Here is a 21616-nt window from a genome sequence, read left to right as displayed (position 1 = left end):
GCGTCGTACGACGAAAATCGGATGCAGTGTGAATCCAGCAATTGACCGTCGAGCGTCATCATAAAAAGTCACCCTAATCGTTTCCGTGTGCAGAAGCCATTAGAACCTTCCAGGTGAAGTTTCTGAACACAGCCTTACATATACATATATGCGCAATAGACTATTGCGCAGCAGACTATTGCAACGGCCATCATCGATACTAGCGCACTCTGTGATAAATTTTCTTTGTTTGGATTAAGGCCTGTTTAGATGCTTTGTGGTCACATGACATATCAAATTGACCAATCATACGTCTGATATGGAAGACGCCATATTACTTTTTTTGTAAAATGTCAAGTCATTGTATGATCACATTCGTCTGAACAGGCCTTTAGGTGCTTCTATTCTTCCTTTTTCTCATCCGTGACATACGATTAAAGCTTTCTACTGTTCTCTTATGTATGGGTACCATTTTCGAAGATCAAATTTCCCTAACGACTGACCAATAACAGTGCATATACGGACATTAATAATATTCCAATCTTTACATTCGATTATCATATGGACAAAAGTACCGTAAATTTTCTGCGTGAAGTACTTTTACAGCCTTCATTTTCTTTTCTGTCGTCATAAAAACGGAAACTAAAGACCAGTTCAGACCAATTTTCTGTTGATCAAGCATCAACTTGTCATTGAGATGTGAACTTTATGTACTTTTATCTGTATCTTCTGAACGAATCATCAACGAGGGCAACGAAATAATTAGAAGCAAGGCAAGTAGAAAAGCTGCCTTTCTTCTTTCAGAAATAGAGTTCGGCGCGCTTATGGATTCCATAAAGTTACTATTTCCAAGAGACCGAAAATGCGTGTTTGTGCACGAACTCCTTTGTTGAATGTTTCGCGAATTACGCATGGTTGTGAAAAGTACTAAAACATAAAATGTTTTCTTGATTAAATGAAGATGTTCGATAGGACATCATTGCATAGATTATGGATGGTTATCCATCAAGAATACACTGTTTTTTGGTATGTGTATGTTACTATCAATATGTCGCTGTTTGACAGGAAGTCGGTCAGGATATTTCGGGAGGCATTAAGTTACGAGTGCAAATTTACTTGGCGGTAGCACTTGTTCACAATTCGCTATTTCGAACGAGATACCTGATGGAAATGGAAGTCATCTGTATTTCGTCCGATGACGAATCAGATTCGCAAAAGGTTTGACATCCATAAAAATTGCATTAGTAGCAGTGCAGATAAATATTTTTTGAAATTTCTTGCGAGATTAGCTGATTTTAGAGTAAATATTTTTTTTAATATACATGGTTTTATTTACTGAATTCGACTATTGATTACTATTGGTCGAATTGGTTTATGTTTAGGGGACTGAGGACAATAAAAAAAGTAAGAAAAAAATGAAATTTTATTCAAATTTCTCTAATAAAATGTCTGCATTGATCTCTTTAAAATTTAGTTTATAAGAATGACAGCTTACATAATTTAAAAAAATATATTATTTTAGGATAATAAATTTATCTCCTTAAAAATGCTGATTCTAAGAAATTTATTATTTCAGGAAAACAAAACGGATAAAGTTCTAATGAAGTCTGCAGAGATTAATAATGGAACCTTTGCTCATGAAGAAACGGAAATTTTACTGAATGTTAATGATAAAATTGAAGAAAAGAATTTGAAACGAAAAATAATGCATACAAAGAAAGAAATAACTTGTAGTATAGAAAAAAGGAAAAAGTTAGATGTTGATCAGGCTGAGTCCGAAGTGATAAGTAAACCTAGTATATGTTCTATAGATGTTTTACCTGAGATATATCTTGTTAAATCTAATTATAATGAACAATCAAATAAAGATCAGGAAATAAAGACACAATTGATTGTGAAGGAAAAGAAAAAGATATCATATATCTCACAGGACGTTTTTCCCCTATTTATAAGTTTATGTCTGCAAAAATGTCCAAAACAAGATAAATCAGAAATGGCCATTATTGTTGATAAGTTAAAAAGACGTTACGAAAATTTAGATCCAATTTATGTGAGATCAGATAATTTTGTTGCGTTTTTAAATGAGAAACGCCAAGCTATTACGAATGACAGCAAAAAAATATACGTGCACATACAGGAAGTGATGAATGAGATGAAAAAAAGGGCTAAAAAGAAATCCCAAACATCGCAAATTAATGAAATCTATGATGCAGTTCCTTCTACTTCCTATGCTATGAACAATGTACCTATTAATGCAGTAAAATCGGATAATGATAGTGAGGATGATAATAACGAAGAGGACGATAATAACGAAGAGAACCTTGAAACAAGAATAAAGGTGAAGAAAATATTATACGCTATGAAAAAATGCGATGCAATTATTAAGAAGTTGGAAGAAGCAGAAGTTGATTTTAATGAGGAAAATGATAGTAATTACATAAAAGTCGAAAGGTATAAACAGAAAATGATAGAACTATATGATAAACTTTGTAAGCTAACAGGAGAAAATGCTGATGCAGGACGTACATATTTGCGTCCTAAACATTTAAATGTAACTCGGATTGTTGCTGTGGATCAAGCAATAACGAATTTTATTAACTGTAAAATTACTCAACGAAATCAGTTGAAAAAAAAAGGAAGTCTTACAGATAATTTAATATTCCCTGATTACAGGGACATCTTGGAATGTGTCAATAGATGTAATGAAAAAAGAAATTTAGGTTTAAATAGTAAAAAGCGAAAACAAATGGGTAAGAAACATGTATCACATGATTGGTATATTCCGTTATATCCTAAAATATAAACTAATTAAATGAAAGAGCTCACTGAGCACTGAGGTTGTCGTTCTGAATGCACCCATAGTTTTAAGTTTTTGAGAATTTTTATTTGTATAATATATTTATTATACATTTATTCGTTATATTTATGTTATATATTATTATATAATATTTATAATATTATTTATAATAATATATATTTAATATATTTAATTGTTATTGCAGCAGAGAGAGCTTTCAAAGAACTTGGAGAATACTTGCAACGCTCAAGACGTAATGATTATTGGGATACCTTTTCTTTGTATCTTGAAAATTCAGAAGATCCAGCTACAAAAGATAAAGATTTAGCAAAAAAACTCGCTGACAATCGTACCGAGGGTGAAAAACGATTAGCTGCCGTATTTGAAAAATATACAAAGAAACAAACGGAACTACGAAACCAAAATAATGAAGGAACAATTTCGGAGGAAGAAGAAGATGAAGATGAAGATGAAGATGAAGATGAAGATGAAGATGAAGACGAAGATGAAGATGAAGATGAGGATGAAGAAGTAGAAGTAGAAATAGGAAGTATTACATATGAGGATAAGAGTGATGATATCTTATCTATATCAAGTGAAGAGGACAATGAGAAGGAAGAAAACACAGATAAAACAGTTAAAATAAATGAATTACCTGTGGAAAAGGATAAACCTAATATAAATATGATAAATATACATTATGCTATGGATATTTCAAATAAAACCATAGTAAATACCTTACCAGAAAAATGTAACAAAACAGTTGAAATAAAAGTTAGAAAAGAAAGTAATATGGCAGTATCAAATAAGAATAAGACAATTAGTGAGAAAATAGTTCAGAAACCATGCAGTAACAACATTATTCCAAGGAACGTGACAGATGTGAATAAACCATGCAGTAGTAACACTATTCCAACAAACGTCGTGACATATGTGGATAAACCATGCAGTAGCAACACTATTCCAAAGAATGTTGTAACAGATGTAGCTAAACCTTGCAGTAGCAACACTGTTACAAGGAACGTTGTGACAGATGTGAATAAACCACATTGCAGTAGCAACACTATTCCAAGGAACATTGTGACAAATGTGAATAAACCATGCAGTAGCAACACTATTCCAAGGAACGTTGTGACAAATGTGAATAAACCATGCAGTAGTACTATTCCAAGAAACATTGTGACAGATGTGGATACTATTAGCAAAAAGATAGTTCATAAACCATGCAACATTACTTCAAGGAACCTCACGAACGATGTGAAAGATGTGGATAACAAAAAGCAAGAGGATTCGCTACCAGCAGCTTCTACATCAAACTACACAAGTAGTATATACATATATTAATAGAATTGGAGATACATAAGATAAATAAACAAAAATAGAAGAGTCATAAACATTATTTTATATGTATGTTGTAGAGGATCTAGCAGAGGCCAAAGTGAAAGGTCCAAGGGAATCCAAAGTTATGACAGATCCTGCAACAAAGAAGGATGTGGCAGTTACGGTAACCAGCATGGAAAATACAGCAGAAGTAGTAACAGAAAATGTTATGGATGAAGTAACTGAGAATATACCAAACAATGAGCCACCGGAAGAGGAAAAGAAACCTTTATTGCGAGTGCGTTCATTTGCTAAACCTCCGAGGACTTGGCAGGATAACCAACATAAAACAGACAAGACCGCCCAAAAAAATGCGCCAAAGGTAGTAAATCAAATTAAAGAAATTGTTGATTTGACTAATGAAGGAACGGCCAAACCTGTTACCAAGTGCGCTGTACAACTTGGAAACAAAGTAGTTCCCCTAGTGAAACGTCATACAGTAACGTTCATACCATCAAGTAGCAATATAATTAGCGTCAAAAATATTACGAATAATTATCTGAAGGTAAATACGCGAACAGGCCAAATTATAGCTCCTGTGCATGATATTCGCACAGGAGCTACGATAATCCGACTGCCAGTTCAAACTACTGGTCAGAGTCAACTACAAAACACGAATTTAACAAACGAAGTATCTTTAAAAGGAAAGAGGGTATTAAAAATTGTACCTACGAAGTCGATTATCTTGCCTAAGCCATCGGTAGTGCCATCCGTCTCCAAGCAAACGGATGTGAGTTCATCGATAACACAATCCAAATGACTCAAATACATAGTAAGGACTATTCTTTTAGATCATTGTTATACAAAAGTGATGTCGATTCGATCACTTTATCAAGATTAATCTTGTTTTTAAATTTACATTTAATGTGTATAATAAATATTTCTAGTTTATAAGCCAAATATATAAAGAGATATAATAATATAATTCTTAATAAATCTTTTTAGCAAATTTGAATTGTATATTATATTGAATACAAAGTGCCTTATAATAGATTCCATTAACTTTACATATTCATCTAACAAAGGATCGCATCTGGTTGGAGACACTTCAATATCAACTTAGCAAGATGATAGTTTGGATCTAGAAGTTTCTCCACTATATCAAAGTGGTCGATGTCTTGAAGTAAAAGGTATTCCACATTATCCACAATAGAAATAAGTTTCTAAAACAATAATACAATGTTAGTTTGATACAAATTTGCGCAGTGATATTCAATATATAATAGGTTTGGTTTTTATTGCTGTACTAGAACTTTCCTTATTATTTTCACCAAATTTGAAACATGTTTATTTCACTTTCACTTATAGTACAGGGAGTGTATAATTTAGCTACAAAAAAACAGATCTAATATTTAATCAAGTACCTGGGCGTATTCACGCGATTCATCCACAAATGCTGGGGAATCGCAATCGCCTACGATTACGATAACTTTCAAGTTAGTGATACGATGGCCTTTTGCTTTGTCAAAGGTAGAAATACTGAATGCCTTAATTTCTTCGCTGAAAACAATAATTTATGTATATTTATTAAGAAATATATATTCGTGTTATACATATTGAAAACAAGTATATACACGGATGCCCTGTATATAATTACTCGGTCAATTTAAGGGCAACTGCAAAACTGATATTGGTTATAGGTTTTAAATTATAAATGCCGCTTATCAGTATGATTTCCTTTAATAGTGTAAAATATCCTTGCTGTGTCATGCGATTGATCCAATCGCCATCGTGTAATAAACATGCAGCCAAATGTGCTCCAGCACTATGTCCAGCGATGCACACATATCTATGTACATTACGTATTTGTATTATAAACAATTCGTTTTCAATTAAAATTTTTGTCTATATGAGTAGAAAATTAAGGTATAAAACGTACTTAGAGCCTGAATCAGCTGCATATTTTAATATCTGTGCGACCGCTGATTTTATTTCTGCTACTATATCTCCAATTCTGACTGAAAAATATTAAAAAATTTATTACATTATTTTATATGATAAGATAATCTTTTAATCTGAGAGTTTCGACCATAATTTATATATCTATATAATAAGTTTCGACAAATTGTAAAATTCATTTCATAAACTGTTCAATTCTTTTAGCTATAACACGTTTTAAAGAATTTTTGAAATTTTAAATTGTGTGTGTGTGTGTGTGTATGTAAATTAATAATTAAAGACAAGAGAGATGAAAGACCAATGAAAGACAAAATAATGATATAATTCAATAGAATTTTATATTTTCTCACCATTCGGACACAAATCGTATCCAACTGTTATTACTTTGATCTTATTTTTAACAAACAAAGGTACCGAGAAGCCAGAGAGATCCTTGCTGAATTCCTGCCAATATCCGCCATGGATAAATACAAATATCGGCGCATCTAAAATACGCAACTGTTTTAGTGTGATATAAATACGAATGTAAAATATATCAATTCGTTAGAAAATAATCCGCAATTTAATATCTTGCAGATTATTGAAAAGGAATGAGCAGATTATAACGGAATAAGAAATGAAAATATTAATATATTCGCGCCAAAAACAATTTTCTTGAGACATTCATATTATATTTTATTTCAATTTTGAACGAACCAAATTGTATGCGTATATATAAACTCATGTTTATGTATCGAAGGAATAAATGATTCAAGCCGAACTAGATATATTTTGCAAGTGAAAGCTTTACCTTGGAAATAAATTTTACGTAGTTTATTGAGAACACAGAGAAATCTAATAAAATAATAAATTTTCAAGTATTAATTTGATAAATTTATTTCTTTTGTTACTTTTTTCTTAGAAATACTTATAATTATGAAAATATAATGGTATAGAATAAAAAATTATGGAAATAATTTTCATTTCTTATTCCGTTATAATTATGGAGATAATTTTTTATTGAAAATTAAGGTATATTGTTCCAGAAGTTTGGCACCTAAAACTTCCATCAAATCGTTACGTTTATATGTATACCTTTCGGTAAATCGATGCCATATATGTCATACTTTGCGCGCTCTGTAGGACCGTACGGTACATTAAGTTCACATTTAACAGTTTTCCGAGTCTTTTCCGTAACTGCAATAACAAAGACCTTCAGTGATCACATGATATATCTGACACGCCTTTCTTGTGGTGCGTAATAATAGTACGATCAGAAAAATCTTATAGCTTTTCTATTGGGAAAACTAGTACAATACTGGTGCATACTAATTAACCTTTTAACTCTTTTTTAATTACATATTCTATGTTGTCGTGATAACACTATAACGTTTAAAGGATTAAGTTATTTATTAATACTGAAAATATGTAAACCGATTTGTACTCAATTGCACCAGTGTTGCATTAGTTTTAGTACTAGAAAACGCTATTAAACGAAGCTCTCGAAGAGAGCTATGATTATCACAATTATATAATTTTTGATTGTAGAGAAAAACAATCTATCTTACCTTCCTCACAGAATTTAAAGAATCGTGCGAGCAGCTCTTCAGATTTATATCGTTTGCTCCATTCACTCGGAGTGTACAGTCGCTCGTGCTCCTTTAAAAATTGAAATAAAACATTAATAAGCCGCAAATTTAATTTTAATCTATTGAGAAAAAAGCATGATCGCACAGAATTTCGTCGAGATTACGTACGGACATAACTTCGGACATCCTCGATTAATCGCTTGACTCTGACAAGAAAATGATTACGAATAATCACTGGTTGTTATTCAAAGCAACGCCTGTTAGAAACTGTTGCAATTTTCTTTAGTCAGAGTATATAATAGTGTCTCGACACTAAGACATATGTGACACGCTCCATAGAGCACTTTCTTGGCTTTGCCTGTTAATGTGTGTATTAGAATTTCAAGTGTGTGTATCTTATCGTGAAAGCGGAGTTGGCAAATAACGCCGACATTCACATATATCGAGTTCCAATATCATTATCGACAGTATGCAAAGTTTTACAAATTTTATTGTAGCTCTATGTCTTATATCTTATTGGTATTAATTTTTACTATATTAATCTAAACGGTTATTTTGAAAACGTTTTGATTAAATAAAATGAACATGAATTTTTTTCAATAGCTTATTACGCAAGAAACATTTATAAGTTGTAGATTATCGCTTATTACGCGAAGTCATTAATGATTTATCTTATAGATTGCGCTGCAAAATCGAGAAACAATTATGTTATACTTCATTTGCTATTTTTTCACATTTTATCTAAGTCTTCTTGAGGATATCTTGAGACATCTTTATTAGGATGTAGGTCGTCTTCTGGATATCTTTAGGTTCCCCCTTGGAGATACCTTGAAGATTTGTACTGCAGTATGGGTCCTGAAATGAGAAAAAATGAAATTAACAATTCAATAATAGCCATAATAAGCATCAAACTTTTCGAAAATGTTTGAATTTTCAATAAAAAAAATATTCTCACTGTTTTTTATTCCATTCCACAATTTTATATTTTCGTAATTATGTTTGCTTTAACTTTATATAAAAAAGTTATATAATTATATATATTATATGAATTAGGTATGTTACTATATTTTGAAAATTATATAATTATATTTTGTTGCAATACATATATATATATATGTATATATACATATATATATATATATGCAAGACTGAGCATTTAAAATATTTTTATTTAAAAAATAGTATTTGTAAAACAATTGTATTTTGTATTTCAAATACTAAGAAAGAAGAGAGAGAAGATTGACAATCTTATTATTTGAATTACAATAATATACAAAAAACTTTCATTTTTTCGATTTTAAATACCATTGAGATATAAAATACACTCGTATTGCAAATACTATGTTTTAAATAAAAGTATTTCAAATACTACATGTCCAAGCTTGTATATATGAATATGTACATTTTATGTTTAAATACATTTATACACATATAGAACATTGTATTCTATGATGAATTAATCGATGTAAAGAAAAAACACAGTGCACATATCTGCAAAAAAAAGACGAAATATATTATTATTCGTTTATCGGATAGTCACGTGAAGACGTGTACGCATCTCATTGTGCGAAGGTAACGAGAGAAGACTACAGGAGAGACCACACGAGGTTGCGGAGGTGGAAAACCAGAAAAACCGGCCCTCTCTCCTTTCTTTCTTTCTTAATATTTCTCTCCGTCCGATCTTCACGCACTTCATTCGCCCTTCGTCTGTGAGAAAGAGAGAGAAAGAAAGGGAGAAGTTACAGGTACCCGCACCAGCTGATGTATCGAGAATCGTGCCGTGTCGACGCCTACCCGCAGGCCGCAGGTAAGAGAAACCCGTCGCAGTCAAAAATTCTCGAGCTGATTCATAGAAATGCCGAACTGATCGACCGGACAGCGTTGCAACGGTTTGTGTCGCATTGCCGAAATTCCATTTTGAAAACTGATGATTTCAAATGGAGCCCATCCCATTTAGGAATTTAAAAAAGTTCCGGATTAAGAAAAGTACCGTATTCCAGAGGAATGCACATTACGAGATTTTTTTTAAACAAAATAAATAAATTTCAACCGAGCAACAGCTCTTTCTCACATCCTATATTTAAAAGACAGAATTGCAAAAAAAAATGCTATAGATACATCTAATATAGCTTAAATAAAAGAAGAAAAATAAAAAATTATGTAGTACGATTTGTTTTATATATTAGATAGGAGTTTCTTCTCAAAATCGGATAAATATGTAAAAATAAATATTACTATATTCGTATGACTTTGCAAAATGTATACATTTCGTGGTAAAAAAGATATTTAATTAAATTTGTATTATAACAAAATAAAGATAAAAATGTAGGATACTATAGATAACAAAAATTCGGCTTCACTCGGTTTCACTTGGCTTCTTTTTCAAATCAACTCTCATGGTAAGTTGAGATACTAAGAAGGTTACTGACCTCGAATTTTTGAAGAGGACCGGATAGCTGTTGTATCATAAACGTTAGATTAACACTATAAAGTCACAGATAAGGAATCCAGATAAATATCTTCCTGGGAATATAATTATAGGAAATGGAATTGAAAATGTAATACAATACATTAACTATAAGTTTAAAAACGAAAATTAGTTTCCTTCAAAAACACCGGCAAAATTAGTCTTTTCATGACAACAAAACCAAACGAAATTAAAGCTGTATTCTTTTTCATTATTCACTAAAACTTTAACTTTTAATTTAATCTAGAGTCAGAACTAATAATTTTACAGCGTCATATAAATCGAACTTTTTGCACAAATTAAATTATTGTAAAATATTTAGTCAAAAATCATAATTCTATAAGAAACTTCTAAAGTTTATCATGACTTAACAGTGTATAATAACAACAGAACAATATAATATAATGACGAGAAAGTTAAGTGATGAAATGGTACCGTTATATTTATTTATAATAAAACAAAATAGTAAAGCTATTTTTATGAATGAATACAATTTTAAATGTGTATTTCAATGCAAGCAGAAAAGATTTTTGGATCTGTTAGAAAAATATATTAAATATACCAACTGGCTTTTCTCTCTATATCTGGCATGTAAATCTCTTCGTCTATTTCTGAATCACATTTACATGATGACGTTCAAAGATTAAAGAAGCGCATCTTTTCGTTAACACGAAGGCATAGACACGAAGGCGTGTTACATGTTGAAATAGCCGGATTCTTGTGGTTCTTGATGACCCTTCTCGGCTTACGCGCGCCTTACTATTGGCTTTTCCATAGCAAGGAGGAATCAACAGTGATGGGTTAATTTATTTAACCCACCGAGTATGGACGACAGCAATTAGTGCTGAACGTGATGTTGAATATAGGTATTCCTTATATTTCATGTTGCGTTCACGATAATGAAGGAAATGCGCGGCCATGACACTAGATATGAGACGAGAGCAGATGCAATAGGATCTTCCTTAATCCGACCTATTTCTAACGAAAAACAGTATCTAACAACAAAAATTGAGTAAATGGAGATAGTATGATAAGATAAAGTTTTAATATTGGATGAAGAAAAAAATGTTAAATATAAGAAATTAACATCATAAATTTTGCACATTCACAAAAATAAAAACTAGAATTAAACATACAAAAAGATACTGAAAATCTAGAAATACCATTTTATTTATATATATATCTACCATATTATTTATTTATCTGTTATTACCTAATGTTTTCACTTTTACGTTCAATGTTCAGATACAAACATGTTTATTTACATTTAGAAATAAAGACTTGTAATTGTCCATCACAAGTTGAGCAACTTATATTTCAACTCTAACGTATATATAGCATTCACTCAATCACATTAACGTAAGACAATTTTCAATTTTTAATTTGATATAACTCTAATATTTGACAATAAATTCACTCACAGATAATTATTTTAGGGAACTTTCGTTTTCAGAGTATGCAACAATTCAAAGTCTCTTTATTTCCGATTATATACTCTGACAACCTAATAATTACCATAGGAGTGTACCAATAATTGAGACTACCACACCAACATCGAGGATTACTCATATAAATTGCGTCATTTGACTTAATAATGTTGATTCTCTGAAAGATTGTAAAATGCATTCAATTATAGTAGTTACGATATTATGACATAAAATTAGAAATTTCACCTATTGTACTGAGGATGATCTAAAAAGTAAGATTAAAACATTTACCACTATTATGTATACTAGTAGATTTTAATAAACATACTTATACATTCTTATCTGTGTCAGCATTCTATGGCATTATTAATTTTAATTTTTTATTTAATTCATTAGAATCTTAACATTGTTTTCATTGTTTTTTAAAGTTTTAATTTTTTAAAAATAATTTGAATAAAAATTATTAATTTTTGTTGAATAATTTCTTTAAAATAAAATTGAACAAAATTTAAATCAAACAAAGAAAATGAAAAAAAATTCACGATCCTGCCAGGATTCGAACCTGGAATCTTCTGATCCGTAGTCAGACGCGTTATCCGTTGCGCCACAGGACCGTCCTTGGGCACATGATTGTTGTGACAAGTATAAAACTATTTGTATACATTGTTTTCTTGAGAAAAAGAAGGTAATAAATCATTATGTCACTTATAACAAAATTCATCGACTTCGTCTGACATAATTTCTTGGGCTATATTTACGTTGAATCATATATAAGGCGACCGTAAAGTCGTGTTTACGCAGCTAAATTCTTATCAATACAAATAAATTTTAATGTCACAATCTACCATATCATACAGTTTATTGGATTATTTTGGAAAGATTAAATGATATCAGACAGTTGGTATAGAATAAGAATTATTTAAAATTTTAAACAAATGTGGCAGCATTTATCAAGCTATTTATTTGCCACTGGCAAACCCGTCTGCACGTAAAAGCCGGAAGTTCTCTACATCAAAAGGCAATGTTGTTTGTGAATTATTATTCACTTTGTTGTGTAATTGTCGTTTATGCTGGAATTGACTTCACCAACCAGTCACATCATTAAATGTAAGTTTAATTCACCAATATAAACAGCATCTATGATTCTTTAAATCATAGGTTTAAAATTTCTTTTATTTTAAAGCTGTTCGTTTCATACATAATTTTTTCCGTTGCACGTCATTCAGGCGATAGTGGACAACGAAGTATTGGACGGTATTGGAGTCTAACAATAGGTAGTCAATGAGATTAGTTTATGACGACTGTTTTGTTCTAGGTGAATACGAGAAACTGGGAAGATACGATACGAAGTAAATGAGAAATAAAGCATATTACCTTAAGAAAGTAAGAAATTAAGAAGTAAGGAAATGACAATAAGAGAAATGAATAAGCGATATTCTGTTTTTAAAAGTACGTTAAAAGATAGATTAAAAGCTATTTAATAAAAACAGAAAATTTAAGCATTAAAAAAAAACATGCACAAGCTGCAGTAGTAGAATCTACCAAAAATGTTTTTTTTTTATATTTCAGTTTGACATATTTTATATAATATTTATCATAAATATTTTCAGTAAATATTTTTTGCTTGGATTATAATGCCTTATTTAAGTATTTTCATAGCATTTACTATAATATAAACAATAAATATTTTATAATACATTTATAATAAATTTATGATCTGTCCAATTTAAGACCACAAAAATATTTACAAAATATTAAAAATAAATCTTACAAATATGTTGTAAACATTTTATAAATATTGTGTCTGGGCGATGACAGTGTCGATATTGTTATATTGTCGTTGCGTAGCTTTTTTACCATATATAATATCTATGCAACGACAACATATAACGATATCGAATTGTTTTTGGTTACAGAATTGGAGTATTGGATTAAGAAACATGTTAAGAAACCACTATACAAAAACAAGAAAATGTAATGATATTTAAGAATGTAAAAATTACCTAAATTTTGTTACATAAAAGATTTTTAATTAAAATATAAAAAATACTCCAGATGACTACTCTCGAATTATAAATCGTATTTGAGTCGCAAGCATGTACGGAATGTATCACACGTATCACATACATGTATCACACGTAGTGATACATGTAATATTGATTGTAAATTAAATAATCGTAATATTATGGTTTTTATCTCCCGGATCAGATTACATGTATCAATATAAGAACGGTTGTAAAATCTTCAGACGATTGCACGATAGAATATAATTCACCTTTATCTACGTTTTTTGCGATTAATAGATATCCCTACTTTATCTGGTATCAATATTGAAACATCAATACACAATTGTATTGTAGTGCCAGTTTATACGTGTCGCGCCAAGAGAGGATAAGAGCTCAGACGAAAGTTGTAAAATTTTACAAGGAATGTTGATATCAGGGATAATTTCAAATTAAATTTGCGATTTATTACTAGCTTTTCACAAGTGCATCGAACTTTCTAAGAAACAATATATTATATATATATATATATATATATAATACAAGTATGTTATATACGTAATAATTAGAGCAATCTCTTTTCGCGTAAAGCATTCGATTTTTGTGGAATGCAGCAAAATGTCACGAATGAGTAAAATGATTATTTTGTTCGTCCGGCTTCGAAAATTGAGCGTGTTCAACCGGTTTGGAATTCCTTGGTCTTTGAGTCTTTTATGGCTCTTTCTTGGAGCTACCAGAGTTAAAGATCCCTTTTCGCGGAACAGTTCGCTGATTCATCCGAATCTGTGCCTGGTAAAATCCTACCTGAACAGCAAGATAACGAGATGACGATATTCGGACGTGGTTGTTCTATGAAATGACTCAAACAGCTGGCTATTACTTTAATGTCTGACGCTTTCTCGACGCAATATGATAGGCTAGTCAGATAACGTTATTCTGCTGACGTTACTCGCGAACTATATATATGATATACAATAGTAACACGATGTCTCACGGAGGTATTCCTATCTGCTACTCGGTCCTCGATAGCCTAAGCGGTAATCTGTTAAATATAGATTTAGCGAGAATAATTAATCAGCGAAGAGGTGCAGGTTTTCATCACACTAGCTCTATATTTAGAGCACGCGCCCAACGGCGTACGATGGTTATAAATGATTTACGATTCGATGCGCAGAATGAATAGAATTGGTGCACTAATTTATATAATATGTGATTATATAATGATTGATATTTTTATATTAATGGTACATAAATTATAAATAAAAAGACTTCATTAGATTAAAAATAAAATGAAAATAATGGGTCGATCTGGAGACTTTAATGCTAAAGATTTATATGATAAATATTCTAAATTAAAGGTTTTGACTTTTATTACGATTTTTGTATTCTGACGGGGAATAACATAATTATAATCCATACATCTTATACACCTATCTTTATAAAAATGATCAAAATCTCGGACTTGTCCTTATACACATGATGACTGCATACGATTTGAGCTTCTAAACTCATTAAGATTTGCGTACGATTTCAATAACGCTTTATCAATTTTTATATTTATAATTTACATCCAATATTATTTGCGATTTATATTTAATTCCAACATTAATTCCAATTATTTACGACTCTATATTTAACAGATTACCGCTCAGACTACTGAATAACGGATAGAGATACCTCTACGAGATATCGTGTTCGTATATTAGCGTTTGCGAGTAACATCAGAGTAATGATTTACCAATTTGTACGTTTAATTGACATTTCATATTGTTTTCGTACTTGACATTGAAAATGGCTTGATAGAGATCGAAACGTTTATGTATTTACCTATTATTTAGAATATTTATTGTCTAAAATAAATTGTTACTCTGAAGAGTGAAATATGTACTCTTAAATATTGAAAATTGAGCCACTCTTTTTCAGGACTCAATTTTCACTCTTTTTACAGTGAGATTCCACTCCAAAGAATGTAGAGAGTATCTTTAGCATTAAAACTTAGCTCAGTTCGTAGCCTATTAAATAGTAAATACTGCGGTGACCGTATATCGCAAAAGAATATCCTGCAAACAATTTATATCGTTAATCGATACGTTTAAAATTACAATATACATAAAATATCTTTAATTGCAATTAATGAATATTAATGTAATCCAATATATTATTACAATAATACATATTATCATTTGATTTTTAATAATATGTATTATTGTAATAATATATTGGATTACATTAAAATATTCATTAATTGCAATTAAAGATATTTTATGTATATTGTAATTTTAAACGTATCGATTAACGATATAAATTGTTTGCAGGATATTCTTTTGCGATATACGGTCACCGCAGTATTTTCCAAATATAAATAAATCAACATAAATTAATTATTAATTCGTAATAATTGATTGTGAATATTTCATGAATTATAAATGATCTCAGTCTTTTAGTACAAGAATTTTGCCTTTTGAAGAACAGGTAGGTAACCTAAATTTAGTTTTCTATAGATTTAGTTTCCTTTTGACCTGCTCTGAACGAAAGAAAAGCTCTTCCCACCAACAAAGAGCATCAAGGACACGCAGGAAGGGAAGGTGGTTTAGTAAATCCTCTGAATTCCTGGGCTTAGAAACGTGTTGCTTATTTTATAATACTAAGTATTGACACAGCATATAATACTATTACTACAGTAATTGCATTCACGCTGTAAGATCCGCGTACGTCTTTCCAAGTAAATGTCATGAGTAAACGGCGTGAGAGAGGTTTGCGGCATAAACCATTTGGATAAAGATATTATCATTGCGTCATACAAACATCATGCTTTGTCACGCAATGTTGCGCGCATAAAAAAAAAGGAATAGCAGTACAGTTTTTCGCCGGTTTTCATTCATGTGTTACGTAATTTTAGAACGTAATTTTGTGTCACTGACCCAAGGAAGGAAATGTTAAAGCAATTTGTAATTTTTCTGCAGACTTTTCAAGGATGCAGCACGGTAAATTGACATAATTTCTACTTGCATTTCGTTCTCTTTCACCGTTTCATAAAAAATCAATAGATTTGAGTTTGTAATTTCTACTTTATGATTTTAGTTAAATTTAATGTATCTCAATAAAGAAAAGCTTTTATTTAGAAGATGTAAATTAGGATTTTTTTAGAATTTATGACATATAAAATATATAAATGATTAAAAATTGACATTTGAAACACAAATTTGATTTGTAATTTATTTTAATTGTCATCTACTTAGAATTGAATAATATAAACATATTGTTTTAGCAAGCGTGAAAAAACCTATTTTTTCATAATCAGTATTAGCTGATATTAACATCATCTTAGACTCAATTGAATTTTCATATATGTTGCGTTAAAATAAACTCCAGATTAAAAGTTCATTTGAGCCTAGTTTCACCAATATAACATCATTTTAATTTCAATTTAATTCACTATTTATCTTTTTCTGTAAGAATTAGAATAAGATAAATATAATTGTAAGAATTAGAAAACAATAAATAGAGAGAGAGAGAGAGAGAGAGAGAGAGAAAGTTAAATCAAGATTAAAGTTAATCTTACATTGGTAGAATCGGGCCTTAGTTCATTTCAAATGTTATATTTAATATCTCTACCATAAAGGTGTAAAAAAACTCTATACATATATTTAGATAGATATATTTAATACGGAAGATGTAGAAATATATTCTTCCCTCCTAATAGCTCTAATAATAAATATAAAACAAAGAGAAAACGAATGATTTAGCGACTGGATGCAGATGGTGCTCGAAGAATCCCACGCTCCCGCGGCATCGGTAGCCAGTCGCCATGGTAACAACCATGCGAGAGTCATGTCGCCGCGCGCTGAAGTGAACGACGGTGTCCGAGGCCCGCCGATGTCTGCCGAACGGGCCACGAGACGAAAAACCGAGAGCGGCCGAGCGTGCGCCGATCGTAACGAGGGAAAAAGCGAGAGACTACCTGGCGAAAGGGAGAGGAAGGAAGACGAATACAACGTTAGGAGGGTGAGCAAGAGAGTTGTAGGTGGGGACAGAGCCTCCCTGCCGTGCCGCGGACGATAGAAGCCAGCGAACAGTTTTCGGTCCCCGACTGGCCTGCGAGCCACAAGGTAGATAAGGAAGGAATAGCACGGTGAACGAGCGCGACGGAGAGAACGATAGAGGGGGAGGACTAGAGAGAGAGAGAGAGTGAGAGGCAAGGAAAAGGGAGCAGCTCGTGGAACGCCGCGCGCCGTGTCCTCGCGTGCTTGTGTCGCGTCTCCAGCGCAGCCATTACGACAGAGAGCCGCTCGGTGACGCTCGGTAACGTTGTGTAGTAAGTCGCGAGCGCGACGATAGCGTGACCACGTTGTTGTTGCACGCGTGAACGCAGAATCTCGCCGACGCCGTCTGTCGCGTAATACGGGCGTAGCAGAAGGTGAGCACGTGTGCGCACGCGAGAGACAGAACGAATTAACGTAACGTCGATCGGCCGCCACCGTTGCCGCCGCTGTCGCCACCGAGGGGTTGGCGTTACGCGAGTGAGAACGAGGAAGCGCGGAAGCTGCCGAGCGTGACTCCCGAACGCTCACGACACGGCTGTCGCGTCGTGGAAGCTGGAGACCGTACAAAACGAATTCGGTTTGTGACTGGACCGGTTGGCGTTCGAGCGCGTGTGCGTGAGTACTTAGGGCGAGAAATCGATTGAGAAACAAGGAAAGAGGGTAACGACGCACAGCCGCCACCATGTTTGACGTGTTCGGCTCTGTGAAGGGGCTGCTGAAGCTCGATTCCGTCTGCATCGACAACAATGTGTTTCGACTGCACTACAAGGCCACCGTGATCATACTGATCATCTTCTCCCTTCTGGTGACCTCCCGGCAATATATTGGCGACCCGATCGATTGTATCGTCGACGAAATCCCGTTGCACGTGATGGACACCTACTGCTGGATCTATTCCACCTTCACGATCCCGGATCGAACCGGCATAGTAGGGAAGGACCTGGTGCAACCTGGAGTTGCCGCGCACGTCGAGGGCGAGGATCAAGTCAAGTATCATAAATACTATCAGTGGGTTTGCTTTACCCTCTTCTTCCAGGCGATCCTTTTCTACGTTCCACGCTACCTGTGGAAAACGTGGGAGGGTGGCAGGATCAAGATGCTGGTGCTGGACCTCAATTGTCCGGTGGTCAGCGAAGATTGTAAGAGCGACCGGCGTAAATTGCTGGTTGACTATTTCGCCTCGAACCTGCACTCTCAAAACTTCTACGCTTATCGCTTCTTCCTGTGCGAATTGTTGAACTTCATCAACGTGGTCGGCCAGATCTTTTTCATAGACTTCTTCCTGGACGGCGAGTTCACCACGTACGGCTCCGATGTCATCAAGTTCACGGAGATGGAACCTGAGGAGCGTATCGATCCCATGTCCAAGGTGTTCCCGAAGGTTACCAAGTGCACATTCCACAAATATGGTGCTTCTGGCACGGTGCAGAAGTTCGACGGGCTTTGCGTACTGCCACTCAATATCGTCAACGAGAAGATCTACGTGTTCCTCTGGTTTTGGTTCATCATCTTATCGATCCTGAGCGGTCTCAGTCTGCTCTATCGTGCAATAGTAGTACTCGGCCCGAGAATGCGAAACGTGCTGCTACGGGCACGCTCGCGTCTCTCGCCGCACGATCAAATTAAAATCATCAGCGACAAGTGTCAGATCGGAGATTGGTTTGTCCTCTATCAGCTTGGCAAGAACATCGATCCATTGGTGTACAAGCAACTCGTCGCTGATCTTTCAACTAAGCTGCAAGGCAAGGAAAATGTGTAACATCAAGCAATCGAGAAGGATCTCTTCAAGGAACGCTTCCACCCAAGTCCTCCGGAAGGTTCCTCGTCTCTCTCCCCGAGCGATAATCCTGCTCGACGTAGGAAAGAAGCAAACGGTAGGATGTCTCTAAATTGGAGATGAGAGTAAGAGATAGATGTAAAGAAAGAGAGAGAAAAAGAGAGAGAAAGAGAGAGAGGAGGGAGGAGGGAGGTATTCAGCCATACTGATAATGCAGATATAAAACGGAGGATCGGAAAAATTGTAGAGTTTTAGGTTGAATTGCATCGACGAATGTCTGATTTAGTACTCCGCTTTTCTATATTTTATTCACGATATACAAATGAGGAAGAAAGATAGACTAATTAGAATTTTAAATTGATCCTTCGATTCGAAGTACGATAAACGTTAGAAATGTGCTAAATTAATTCGATTAGCGTCAACTGGATTAACCATTCGAGTAGGTGAATGTTAATCCTATTTAGAATTCATACGTCGATAAAAAAAAAAGCGAGATTTAGTCGGTCAAGATAAGTTAATCTTTTGAGGAATCGAGATTAATAAAGTTTTGTTATTTCCAATTTGTAGTTAATTTAGTAGATATATAGATATAATCAATTAATTATATTAACGACTGCTTTTATCGACGTAGAATTTAGATCGGTTTCTATATTTTTTTCCGATACTAATTCTGAATTAATGCAGGATCTCAAGTCAATTGAACTAAAGTCAGTATTAGCGTCGGTGCAATTTGGCCCTGGATAGTTAGGCCAAGATTTTTATGTCTCGCCGTTCCTCTTTCGCGCGAGTACACGCTTCCATTCGACGTCGGGTTTGCGGTGAAGACAAAGCGCGCAGCCCGCCGCCCGTCTCCTCGTCTCTCCTCGTCTTCGCGTTGAACTCTCCTCGTCTTTGAATCCTTTCACCTGTGGAGAGTTTCCCATCGATTTTATACGCCGTTCATTCCACTTGTTTTCTACGTTTATCTATTTCCTTTATTTATTTTATCTCACGCACTAGGTGTCGAATTCGTGATCTGAACGTCAACCACGCGTCGAACTCTAACAGTTTATTGTTTATTTATTTGATTTTAGCGAATTGTGTTCCGTCATATGGCAATGAGTAACACAGATTGTCGGATTTTGAATTCTTAAATAGATACCCTGTTTCTTTCTTTAAATTGTACAGTATGTTTTCAATATGTAAAAAAATGTCCATGTTTATTTAATACGTCATTTGGTACGTTGTACCAATTGAATGATTTTTTTCAATCAGTTTCCTACAAAAAAATTTAGATTAATTTAAGACGAGATCGGAATTATTCTCCTTTATTTTTATCAATAAAAATTCCGACCAAGATAAGCATAAAATAAAAGTTCAGTTTGCGTATATAATTACGAGGCAGTTCGAGTCAACCGATTATTTTTGCCACGACGTATAATTAATTAAAATCACGCAGCTCCAGCTGGCCTTCTCGCAACTCAACTCGATTGTTTACATTCATCATGTGTAATTACGATAATTAATCGATCAAAAAAATTAAGGTGAAATTTATTTCTTTATCTTCCTTTCGTTAAATTAACACGATACGAGTTGGTATTTGACGCGAAGACCGAAGTGAGTTTGTTGGCCTGCGTCACCGTTATCATCCACGCGTGTACTTTGCCAGCGGAGTTTGCACGCAACCGCGGATAAAGCCCCTTCGACACGAACGTTATTCCATGATCGCACACGCGAGGAATAAAAAATTTAGCCTTCCGCGAAACACCTCGCGTTATTGCGTGCGTACACGGAAACAACAGTTTTCCTGAAGTATCTAAAAATTTAACTAAATACAGATCTAAAAATAAAATTTTTAGACTTTTAAAATAATTATACAGGACGCTTAAACTGATTTTTTCGCCATTGTTCATATGCTGGAGTTTTTTTACGTAATTTTGATAGTTCAATAAAATTATTTTCGGATTTCTGTATCTACTTAAATTTTTTATGTCCGTTTCTATCAATATAGATTAATTTCAATCTTGGTTTAACTTTTTATCTTTTCAAATAAATAAGACTCTTAATGTAAAAATAAATCAAGATATCAAACACAAAAGGCACATAAGAGCAGACTTCAGTCAACGCACTGAAGTTAATTTTTCTAGTTCTATCTTTTTCCAATTCTAATGTCATCGTTTCTACCAATAACAGTTGATAGAAATGGACATTTGCAAAATCGTTCTTTCCGTGTACATCATTCCTGCGAAGTCTCGCGTACTCGGAGAATACGTCCCGTACGTCCCGTGAGGAAGGTA

At 33.4% G+C, this 21616-nt stretch overlaps 3 protein-coding genes and 1 non-coding gene across 5 annotated transcripts in view; 2 read left to right on the top strand and 2 right to left on the bottom strand.

Moving 5' to 3' along the window:
• Positions 1–658: 658 nt before the first annotated feature.
• On the top strand, positions 659–5047 carry Daxx (Daxx-like protein). The gene is made up of 5 exons (XM_018444893.1): positions 659–752; positions 1045–1197; positions 1556–2729; positions 2982–4100; positions 4195–5047. Exons 2-5 carry the CDS (start codon positions 1144–1146, stop codon positions 4914–4916), a joined length of 3069 nt encoding a protein of 1022 aa, XP_018300395.1. The 5' UTR covers positions 659–752; positions 1045–1143; the 3' UTR covers positions 4917–5047.
• Positions 4192–21616, bottom strand: part of KFase (kynurenine formamidase) — a 127160-nt gene continuing 109735 nt past the window's right edge. The window contains exons 3-12 of one of the 2 annotated variants that reach the window (XM_018444899.1): positions 8358–8478; positions 7792–7981; positions 7603–7693; positions 7130–7231; positions 6406–6540; positions 6036–6114; positions 5754–5945; positions 5521–5656; positions 5165–5319; positions 4192–4251 (exon numbers count right to left, since the gene is read on the bottom strand). In XM_018444899.1, the coding sequence (XP_018300401.1) occupies positions 5173–5319; positions 5521–5656; positions 5754–5945; positions 6036–6114; positions 6406–6540; positions 7130–7231; positions 7603–7693; positions 7792–7809 (900 nt within the window). In that variant the 5' untranslated portion in view covers positions 7810–7981; positions 8358–8478 and the 3' untranslated portion in view covers positions 4192–4251; positions 5165–5172. Of the gene's footprint in view, positions 4252–5106; positions 5320–5520; positions 5657–5753; positions 5946–6035; positions 6115–6405; positions 6541–7129; positions 7232–7602; positions 7694–7791; positions 7982–8357; positions 8479–21616 lie in introns of those variants that run through there. The other variant, XM_018444898.1, reaches the window with a different exon arrangement.
• On the bottom strand, positions 12059–12131 carry TRNAR-ACG (transfer RNA arginine (anticodon ACG)). The gene has a single exon. It is a non-coding gene; the product is annotated as a tRNA-Arg (tRNA).
• Positions 17505–19829, top strand: Inx2 (innexin 2). The gene has a single exon (XM_018444897.1). It carries the CDS (start codon positions 18246–18248, stop codon positions 19320–19322), a length of 1077 nt encoding a protein of 358 aa, XP_018300399.1. The 5' UTR covers positions 17505–18245; the 3' UTR covers positions 19323–19829.

This window comes from Mycetomoellerius zeteki, unplaced genomic scaffold (assembly GCF_001594055.1).
Source record: "Mycetomoellerius zeteki isolate Tzet28-1 unplaced genomic scaffold, Tzet1.0 scaffold155, whole genome shotgun sequence".
Taxonomy (NCBI): domain Eukaryota; kingdom Metazoa; phylum Arthropoda; class Insecta; order Hymenoptera; family Formicidae; genus Mycetomoellerius; species Mycetomoellerius zeteki.
Note: the sequence above shows the minus strand (reverse complement) of the source record. Positions and strands in the feature narration are given on the sequence as shown.

Bases quoted from the DNA above. Each gene is read 5' to 3' on its own strand.
- Daxx (XM_018444893.1), top strand. From the start codon at position 1,144: ATGGAAATGGAAGTCATCTGTATTTCGTCCGATGACGAATCAGATTCG. The intron at 2,730-2,981 runs GTAAGAAACATG...TTGTTATTGCAG, and splicing joins TAAAAAGCGAAAACAAATGG to CAGAGAGAGCTTTCAAAGAA. The intron at 4,101-4,194 runs GTAGTATATACA...TGTATGTTGTAG, and splicing joins TTCTACATCAAACTACACAA to AGGATCTAGCAGAGGCCAAA.
- Inx2 (XM_018444897.1), top strand. From the start codon at position 18,246: ATGTTTGACGTGTTCGGCTCTGTGAAGGGGCTGCTGAAGCTCGATTCC.